This window comes from Notolepis coatsorum (assembly GCF_963971535.1).
Source record: "Notolepis coatsorum genome assembly, chromosome: 1".
Classification (NCBI taxonomy): domain Eukaryota; kingdom Metazoa; phylum Chordata; class Actinopteri; order Aulopiformes; family Paralepididae; genus Notolepis; species Notolepis coatsorum.
In genome coordinates, this window is record NC_140165.1 from 39,127,314 (window position 1) to 39,138,356 (window position 11,043).

The 11,043-nt window shown below is 43.4% G+C and overlaps 1 protein-coding gene across 1 annotated transcript in view; it reads right to left on the reverse strand.

Annotated features, from left to right (window-relative positions):
- Positions 1-9,346, reverse strand: part of LOC311227907 (gamma-aminobutyric acid receptor subunit gamma-3-like) — a gene marked incomplete at its 3' end in the record, with an annotated part of 512,827 nt that extends 503,481 nt beyond the window's left edge. Inside the window, exons 1-2 of the mRNA XM_084313766.1 lie at positions 9,254-9,346; positions 8,378-8,532 (exon numbers count right to left, since the gene is read on the reverse strand). Coding sequence (XP_084169892.1) covers positions 8,378-8,532; positions 9,254-9,309 — 211 coding nt within the window. The 5' untranslated portion in view covers positions 9,310-9,346. The remainder of the gene's footprint in view (positions 1-8,377; positions 8,533-9,253) is intronic.
- Between the last annotated feature and the right edge of the window lie 1,697 nt (positions 9,347-11,043).

Genomic DNA, 11,043 nt, shown 5'->3' on the forward strand with positions numbered 1-11,043 from the left:
GAAAGACGGATGGGTCGGTGAAGGAGCGCGTCGATCCGCTGGCTGAGGAGGTCAAGGTGACAAAAGAGAATTGCTTTTAGTGTAATTTCCATATATGCACGGCTGCACCCTAACGTCGCACCTCTCTGGCAGGAACATCGTTTATGGACTGCGCTTTTCGTGGCAACGTTCTCTAAAGTGCTCATGTAAAACTGTTCTCTAAGTAGGTAATGGAGTAGATCCAGTATATATACAGACCGTAATCACAAAAGTGCCAATAAAGCTGCTTGTACACCTGTTTATGAAACTGGTCTTTAGTTGACAATATCATAGAATCTCCTATCATCCATTCCTTGTCCTTCAATTTATATTCTTCTTATTAGTGCAGTGCCCATTCAGAGCATGTGCCCATTGCGGAATGAGCCAATTGCTTGGCTTCCGATATTGCTGTGTTGTATTGCAGCTTGCTGTGTTGTATTGCTGCTTGTAGTGCTGTATTGCTGCTTGTAGTGTTGTATTGCTGTGTGTAGTGTTGTATTGCTGTGTGTAGTGTTGTATTGCTGCTTGTAGTGTTGTATTGCTGTGTGTAGTGTTGTATTGCAGCTTGCTGTGTTGTATTGCTGCTTGTAGTGCTGTATTGCTGCTTGTAGTGTTGTATTGCTGTGTGTAGTGTTGTATTGCTGTGTGTAGTGTTGTATTGCTGCTTGTAGTGTTGTATTGCTGCTTGTAGTGCTTTCTATTGCTGTGTGTAGTGTTTTTTATTGCTGCTTATAGTGTGTGTGTGTGTGTGTGTGTTGGGGCGGGGGGCATCCTCAGCAATACACCCGCCAAACATAAAGTTTGTTGATATAACTCCACCATCAGGCCAAAAGGCAACAAATTCAACACTGCACTTGCGTGGGTCCCCAGCAATACACGCACCGAGCATGAAATCGATCGATTGAATGGTTCTCGAGATATACAAAGGACAGACATGCACTATAGCGCCACCATCTGGCCAAGCGGCAATAGGTTCAACACTGCACACCCCTGGGTCCTCAGCAATACACCCTGAGCTTGACGTCGATCAGATGAACAATTATTGAGATATGTGAAGGACAGACACACACTATAGCGCTCCCATCTGGCCAAATGGCACAATTATATTTGACAACACACTCCCCTGGGTCCAGCAACACACCCACCGAGTGTGAAGTCGAACAGTTCATCAACAGACATTCAACAGAGATACCTCCCTTTTTAATTAGATGATATAAATCTAAATATCGATGATGATGTTCCTGCTGCTACTAATGATAATTATGACGATGATTATGATGATGATGATGGTAATGATGATGATGGTAATGATGATGATGGCAATGATGATGAAGATGACAACGACAACGACAATGATGTTTTGAACATGATATCTTTTACCATCCACCCAGTGTCACAGGTGGCATTCATGCCAGCAAGGATCATACCATCCTCTAAAGGTAAGATTTATGGATATGCCTGCCAGAACGCTAGATAAATGGTAAATGGTAAATGGCTACATTTATATATCGCTTTTATCCAAAGCGCTTTACAATTTGTTCCTCAAATCTTTTTACCCATTCACCCATTTTACCCATTCACTCACACATGTATGTACTGACTGGCGTGTGTTCCACAATAACACAGACAATATTAATGACTACACTTAAACGGTGCTGGACTTTGTCTGTACTCTGGTAGAAGAAACAATCCTCTCTACCACAATTCGAGTGTACCAAAACCAAAAGCCCTGGGTAGACAAATCCGTCCGTGAGGCTCTGAAAGCGCACACCTCAGCCTACAACGCAGAGCTTGTGACAGGCAACATGAATGAACACAAGGCGGCGAGATACAACGTAAGGAGGACAGTAATAGAGGCAAAACGGCGTTACATGGATAAACTTGAACTTCTGACTCTGACTCCAGAGGTATGTGGCAGGGCCTCAGAACGATGACAGATTACAAAGGCACCTTCCTCCAGCTGAACAGTGACATCTCCTTAGCAAAATTATCTCAATACCTTCCATGCGAGGTTTGAGGCTGTGAATAACAACACCAGCCTACAAACCTTCTTTAACTTCTAACCTTCTTTAACTTCAATAAAAATAATTTAGCAATATGTTGTGCCTGCTAGCGCTAGTTACAATGAATGCAAAATATCTTGCTAAGTCCTATCATATTTAATAGTTGGCAACCAACAATGTCTGTTTTAATGCAATTTAAACTAACAGGTGAACCTGAGTCAGAAAAAGAAAGGGATGGCGGCTGGGTGGCGCAGTGGGCAAGGCGCTCGTCACTAACACAGGAGATGCTGGTATCGAGCCCAGCTCTCTGCGTTGCTTCCGGCTTAGCCGGCCGTCATACTAACACAACTGGCAGTGTTAGAGGGTGGGAAAGCCGGTGGGTGGGGATTGGACGTTGTGGACAGCGACTCCTACAGGTCGGTTGGGTGACGCCTGTACAGCAGAAACAGGAAGTATCGGGGGCAGCGCGAGCCTCCCACGCGTTACTCCTCGCCACTGAGAGTTCGAGCTGTCTGGTGAAAAGATGCGACAGGCTGCCTCCTCGTGTACCGGAGGGGACACGTGATGCAAGGCTTCTATCCTCACTACAGCCGACCAGTGGGAGGCATAGTCTAGCAATGTTCAAGACAGGGGCGGGGAGAATTGGAATTACGAAATTGGGATGGGAAAAAAATAGAAAAATAAAGAGAAAAAGTGGATAAAAAAAAAAGAAAAAGAAAGGGAAAGGATGGAGGAGGGAGAGGCCTTTGCAGGGACTAGTATGGAAACAGGTGTGTGATGACCAACCAGTGCCACTGCACAACAGAGTTTAAAAGTATGTTCTGTACGAACAAATATATGAAAGAAAAACATTTGAAAATGAGACCCATTGTTTTGCATATTAATTTGACACAAAGGTAAATTAGTGGATTATGTTTTGTTATTTGATGATTCGTTGATTCGATATGTTATGAAATGTCAATTATACAGGCAGCCATGAGGAGAAGGGGACTCATATTGCTATGGTGCACTGTGTACTAGGTAGGGTTCTGTGAATCAGGGGTGATTTGACTTTGACTTTGACTTAGTACACTCAAAATGTGTAATGGAAAATGTGCCTTTTTTTTTTTTAAACCAATCAGACACTGCCTGTAGGGGAGAAAGAAGAAAGAAGGGATGATTTCCGCCCTCCCACCCCCCCCCCCCCCCACGCTCTCAAATTCACATGGGATCCTCCATCTTTCCCATCTTTTCCACGTTGATGGATAACGCTAATCTTCCGTGAATGTTCGATTAAGATCGTTATCTGGGTGGTGATTGAGACAGCCTATGGCGTGATGACATTATTATGATGCTATTCACATACACCGGGGGGGGGGGGCTGTCACTGTACACTGTTGATCACAGGAACACAGTCACCCTGGAGGAAGGAACCACTCCCCTGAGGAGAGAGAAAGGCATCATGGGAGAAATATGACCACTCGTAATTGAATTGTTACCACCCCCACACACACGCACATGTCCAAGCCGGGTGTCAACATGAACACTGAGCGTCACCCTTCTTTAAGGAACACTGCATCCCGTGTACTGGGAAATTATATTAGCCGTGATTAGATTTCCCCCCTGGGCCTCAGATAGATCATTTGGACAGCATGCCGGGGAGATTCAACCAAACACCAGTCAAGAGAGCCACCGGAAGCCACCAGGACCAGACACGTGTCGTCCCTGAGGCGCCGTGGCTCACCTGACCACGCCCTTTTACTCTGCACATGGTAGTATTATCTTTTCCAGTCGGCTACGACACCAATCATTCAAACATCCTCCTGCGATTTGTATTTGTATAAATCGGTTTGTTTTAAAGGAGAGCAGGCAGTCCACTCCCCTTAGTATGTTTCTTTTTTTCTTTCTAGAGACAGTGGATGGGCCGAGAGGGAAACAGAGTAGGAGAGGAGGTTCTTTATAGAGACAGTGGGTAGGCTGAGAGGGAGACAGAGTAGGAGAGAAGGTTCTTTATAGAGACAGTGGGTAGGCTGAGAGGGAGACAGAGTAGGAGAGAAGGTTCTTTATAGAGACAGTGGGTAGGCTGAGAGGGAGACATCGTAGGAGAGAAGGTTCTTTATAGAAACAGTGGAGAGGCTGAGAGGGAGACATCGTAGGAGAGAAGGTTCTTTATAGAGACAGTGGAGAGGCTGAGAGGGAGACATCGTAGGAGAGGAGGTTCTTTAGAGAGACAGTGGAGAGGCTGAGAGGGAAACAGAGATAGAAGGTTCTTTATAGAGACAGTGGAGAGGCTGAGAGAGAGACATCGTAGGAGAGAAGGTTCTTTATAGAGAAGGTGGAGGGGCTGAGAGGGAGACATCGTAGGAGAGAAGGTTCTTTATAGAGAAGGTGGATGGGATGAGAGGGAGACATCGTAGGAGAGAAGGTTCTTTATAGAGAAGGTGGATGGGCTGAGAGGGAGACATCGTAGGAGAGAAGGTTCTTTATAGAGAAGGTGGATAGGCTGAGGGGGAGACATAGTAGGAGAGGAGGTTCTTTAGAGAGACAGTGGAGAGGCTGAGAGGGAAACAGAGATAGAAGGTTCTTTATAGAGACAGTGGAGAGGCTGAGAGGGAGACATCGTAGGAGAGAAGGTTCTTTATAGAGAAGGTGGAGGGGCTGAGAGGGAGACATCGTAGGAGAGAAGGTTCTTTATAGAGAAGGTGGATGGGATGAGAAGGAGACATAGTAGGAGAGGAGGTTCTTTATAGAGAAGGTGGATGGGCTGAGAGGGAGACATCGTAGGAGAGAAGGTTCTTTATAGAGAAGGTGGATAGGCTGACGGGGAGACATAGTAGGAGAGAATGTTCTTTATAGAGGCAGGGGTCTTAACCACTGCACTGTCTCTAAGCACATGAATCAGTTATGTGTCACGGGTACACACACGGCGCCTTCTCCCGGAATAATGGAGAATATCCACCTCAGCTGTCGTTGATTTATCCAGTCACAGGGCTTAAAATTGGATATTACCCTGAGTGTAAACACACAGCCGGTCTATATATAGGAGGGTCCAAGGAAGAACGCTACCAGGTGCCCTGTCTCATTACAACTATCAAAGGCTTGTATGCTAGAAGTGGCAAGGAAGATGATGAAAACATAGCACCTATGTACTGTAATGCCTGCATCCAGATAACATCTGTCCATTCCACTGCAGTGTTCTATTCCTGTTGTGTGTTTTGATTTATACTGGATATAGTGAGAGTCATAGTGCAGTTGGTCCCCCAAACTGGTACACGTTAGGTGGGGGAAACCCTGCTTCATAACACTTTGTATCATGGATCTGAGCAGATTTCCGTTGTAAGCTATGATTATGTCCAAGATTCCATTACTAAAATACTGTGGGTGGGGAGATTACAGTATAGATCAGAACAGCATTTGTATATATTTCTTTCATTGGGCTAACATCTAGTCAATGAAATAATAGTGTCATTGGAACTAATTCTCCATTAAGTCCTGGGGACCCCCAGGGACCCTGGTTGAGAACCACTCTAGCCTCCTCCAGGACACGGCAAAGCCCCCTCCTCCACCACCCCACCTACACTATACTACTACTATACTTAAGCATTACATCACGCGCAGGAGTGGTTTGTGAACAATAAACCATGCCTAGGGGTGGTTGTTAGGCCCGAGGCGCAGCCGAGGGTCGTTAGACCCCCCTAGGCATGGTTTATTGTTCACAAATCACGACTGCAAGTGGTGTAAAGCTTTTATACAACTGCCAGATTCATCCAACCTTATTTCTATACAATAAACACACATTAATCGAAGATTTATTGAAAAAACCATCGGCCAGAAAAAGTAGTTCCCACAACTACAAAAAAGACAAGTTGCCTCCATGTGGAAGCAGCTTGAAGTGCATCCAACCAAACTAACACATCCAACTGTGTATTATTGGAATGATTGAGAGAAGTTGCCTCATGTGGAAGCAGCTTGAAGTGCATCCAACCAACTAACACATCCAACTGTGTATTATTGGAATGATTGATTGAAAATTGTATTACCAGATGCAGAATGGGTACAATACAGTACGGCTCAATACACACAATTGTTAAGGGAATGCAGACCTACTTTCCATAGAACTTCATTCTTAGATGCTTCTATATAAAGTAGGTAAAACAAATTAAAACGTTTTCTTTGCCCTATAGGAAAAAAACGTTTTCTTCACCCTATTCTTTTATTTATTTTTTTAAACCTACTGTAGAGGGCCTAAACTTAACCAGTTGGAAACCAAGCGTACAGTAATAAAATTAGCAATCAATCAATCAATCAACTCAATAGGCCATGCTCACTTAGAACAGCGCAGCACCCAGCTCTCTGACTATCCCCCGCTTTGCAGGCAGAGTGTGTGTGTGTGTGTGTGCGTGTGTGTGCGTGTGTGTGTGTGTGTGCGTGTGTGTGTGTGTGTGGGGGGGGGGGGTGTGTGGCGGTGGGTGGAGACTAGAGCGAGCGCTGACAGTCAAAAGGAAAAAGAAATTGAAAAGAAAATTGAAAATTAATCAATAAATTTTTTCCAGAATGATTCAAGACCCATCAATTACATCATCCAACATTGTTTAAACGACTAAGACATTCGCTGTGACAGAATCGCTTGATATTTAGTCGTTTAGTCGCTATCAACATATCCATTTGTAAAGATTATTGTCCACCTTCTTGTGATCCGGCGGAGTGATGTGATGTGGTTCGGTTGTGGGCGGGTCCTGGGCCAGCAGCGTGGAATTGTTGCCAATAAAGACGTGTAAAATGACTGTTTCAGCCAATCAGAATCGAGAAATGTGCATGCCGTTGTATAATATACTGTACTATAGTAGAAGTAAGAGGATCTGCTTTATATATTGTACATTGTGGCCATGGCAACCAGCCAGCAGGCGATGCTAGCTGCCAAGGGGCCCTTTAAGGCCACAATGCAAGGTCAACTAACAAGGTCTTTGCATCTAATCATGACCAATAGTTTAATTATTTCAGGCGGACATCCAGTTTTGGTCATGTTCATAACTTTACTTGAATCAGAACGTTTTTGAGTAAGACTATGCTGACTGTAGGGACCATGAAACCCATTCAAAACCCAATGTGTAACTTCAAAAATCAATAGGTAATAAATAATAAAGTAATATTCTTAAAAGAAAATGTTTTAAATGAAATTTTCAACGTTTTGCAATGACATAGATTCTGTCCAATTATTTTCAACGTGTTGAATGCAATATTGCCTATCATTGTTGCTCAAAATGCATAATTACTTCACATCTCTAAGACGAAGGAAATTATAGTTGACTTCCGGCGTGGGGAGGCAGTCCACCCTCCTCTGTTCATAAATGGCCAGCAGGTGGAGAGAGTAGATAGTTTTAAATTCCTTGGCACCTATGTGAACATTTTAAGTGGGAAGTTAACACCAGCCACATAATCATCAAGGCCCACCAGAGGCTCCACTCCCTGCGACCAACTTAAAAAGTTTGGTGTGTCCAGGGAGGCGATGCTCAACTTCTACAGAGCCACTGTGGAGAGTGTCCTTACCTTCTCAGTGGCGGTGTGGTATGGTAACACAACCGTCCATGGGGACAGCGTCAAAAATCATTGGCTGTGAGCTTCCTTCTGCGCCTCTATATATGCACATATGCCCCGAGGCTGTCCGTCACCTGAACTCAAGCCCTAATGGACAGGCACTTTGTACTAGAAGGGCTAGCACTAGCAATATGCAATATGCACTTTAAATGGAGCACTGAGCTCTTTTATGCACTGTAGAAATGTCTAGGGGATTTCATTGTATGTATTCTTGTATGTTTTTATATTGTATGTTTTTTCCACTGTTTTATGATGAAATGAACATTGCACAGAGACAAATCCCAATCAACCATGTGTTGAAATGGCAATAAAGTATCTATCTATCTATCTATCTATCTATCTATCTATCTATCTATCTATCTATCTATCTATCTATCTATCTATCTATCTATCTATCTATCTATCTATCTATCTATCTATCTCTATCTTATTCAAGGGAAACATTGATACAATGTAAGTGTAGATGGGTAATACTGACCTAGGCAGAGGTTGGAGTTGGTAAATGATGCAAAAACAATGTGGATAAAAAGTAATGGTTTATTTGGGGCTAATATATGTATAAATACAAGTAACAAGATACTATATACTATTGACACAACTGTCTCTTTCCACCGCCTCAAACCGCTGCCCATCATAGCAGCCCGATTCAGCTTCAGCACCTTGGACAGCGCCGCTCAAATGCCAAGCTCAACAAAGTTTAGAGGCTTTTCAAACGAAGTTCAGAACACACCATGACATCCGCAATTCCATTCATCTAAAAAAGAAAAATGTGCCTAACTTACCACCGATATCAGGACGCAGATTCTTGTCATACTCCTTGAGTAAATTATTCAAGATGTTGGTGGCGTCCGCTTGGTGGTTTCTGGGGACCAGCATTTGATTGACGGTGGCATCGTGGAGGTCTTCATAGGCGTCGCTGTAAACCCGCAGATCGGAGCTAAGAAGAAAAGGAGGAGGGGGGGGCATCAATCGTGAGGCTATTAATAAAGAGGACAGGGCAGGTTATTAAATCCGCCACTCATATAGGCCTAATTGTTTATTTTTGTGAACACTATATTCATATTATGTGGGGTGAAATTACCATTTAAAAACCCACCACCTTGTAATTAAAAACAAATCATCTCAATTGTTTCCGCCCCCCAAAAACCCACACAGTGATAAACTTTGTGTTCTGTGCACAGCAAAACATGACAGATGGTATCATATTAATAACACGCATAAAGTCGCACACATAAATATGGTAATGGCAGTGTATGCTTGAATCGCGTGTAGTCGCCTTGCCAGGGGCAGGAGGCTGATAATAACGACATCATGCAACAATGACCGTGGTATTTTCAGCTGTTATAATAAACGGCAAACACGATGTCAAACCGACGCTATTGTGTAAGTGTTGTCAAGAGAGGCAAAATAAACGAGATCATCACATTCATCACAGCCTATAATAATAATAATAATAATAATAATAATAATAATAATAATAATAATAATAATAATAATAATAATAATATATAATAATAATAATAATAATAATAATAATAATAATAATAATAATAATAATAATAATAATAATAATAATAATAATAATGATGATAATAATAATTAGGCTGGTCATTATTAACTTTTGAAGTCAAAAGAGACACGTCGTTCAAAAGACTTACCGGGCATGATGGACGGCCAGAAGTAACAGCAGAATAACCATTAACTTGGTGGTCATCTTTCCATATGGAGCTCACTTGATGACCAACACCGAATATGATGAATCCCACAGCGTGTGTGTGTGTGTGTGTGTGTGTGCGTGTGTGTGTGTGTGTGTGCGCGGGCGTGTGTGAATGTGTGTGCGTCTCTGTGTGTGTGTGTGTGTGTGTGTGTGTGTGTGTGTGTGTGTGTGTGTGTGTGTGCGCGCGAGCCAGTGTGTGATAAAAGTGGCGGTTGGTAATATCCAAGGTGCCGTTATGTGTGTCCTCTCACTCCTCAACTTCCACGTTCGCCCACGCGCTCGTACTCCCGCGCATCATCATCTGCGACCGTACAGCAAAAGATAAAAAAAATCCTTTGATCCAAGGAGCCTCTGGTTTTTCCGAGGCGCACGTGATCAATCAACGCACGACTATTACCGCCACCTGTGTGCCTCGCGCTGCTTTTATGCCGCCGCGCGACCGGTGAAGAGGGGCTGCGAAGCAAGGAAACTATAAAAAGAAGGACGGGTCGTCACGTCACTGTGTAGCAGCAGCGCCAAGTGTGGAAACTTTCAGTTCGACCGACATTGAGAATGGGATCAGCCATCTCCTCGTTTATGACTTGTCATCTAAACAGGTTATTATTACCCTTCAGAATCATCTGCAATTTGTTGCATTGTTAACTAGCTAACGTTTGATATGGTTGGTATTTCTTCAGATTGAATATTTCGACATAATGCATTATGCAGGGCAAGCTTTAATAGAACCAACAATCCCACCCAACCCCATCCAATGTAGTTTCTTCCCCCTTGGATGTATATTTTTTTATGATCTCTTTTTTCTTACACAGTTACTGTATATTTGTATGTCTTGTGTGTATGTCATAAATGTCTTGATTAATAAGACATTGGAGGACCCTGATGTAAACAAGACAAAAGTATTTTTCTGGTCTGCATCCTCTTAGCAGTTGTTTGCATTGAGCCGTACTGTATTGTACGGTCGTCGGTACCCATTCTGCAACATGTTAATAACGTTTTCAATCAATCAAACAAACCGAGGTTAGAATGCTGGTATTCTGACATGTGACCCTTCCTTCTTTTATAGTGTCCCTGCTGCGAACTGACACGTGGTGACGTTGTGGTTCCTTCGACCCGAAAACAAGACTGGAGCTTCTCGTGTGACACATTATTATGCATTATTATACACCCCACCACGACCAGCTCTGGCATTATGCGGGAGGTGGATAAGAAATGTAAATGTATACGTCTCTCTATCATGTTCTCTCTCCAAACACGCAGTTTATTTGGGGAGGGGGATTGGCATCATTAAATTGTGTAGGAAGTTACTACGCAGATGTTAGTAGTACCGTAAGTAGCTTGGGGGGATTAAAGATGGAAGCGTGTCGCCTAGGTTACTCATAAACGTGTAAACCTACAGCTTTGAGCAGAACTGGAAAAAGGGGCGACTGGAATTATAGGCTTGATTGCGCCCCGTGGCCGTAGGCAGTCAATGAGCCGTCTACAGTACCTGTGGGCTTTCAGATGTTATACTACCCCCTAGCGGTTAGCTGACGCCTTGCACTTAAAATAAAATACAGCCAATATATTATTAGGAATTTGCATTGCAGCCAGTACAGTAATTATTGAGGGATTAACCTCGTGACTCTTTCCACCCGAAAAATAATCTCCTCGCAAATAATGGTATCGCACGTGCGGGGAGTAGAAAGCAGGAAACCGTGTGGCACGAGAGAGGGATAGCGGGTTAGGGAGAGA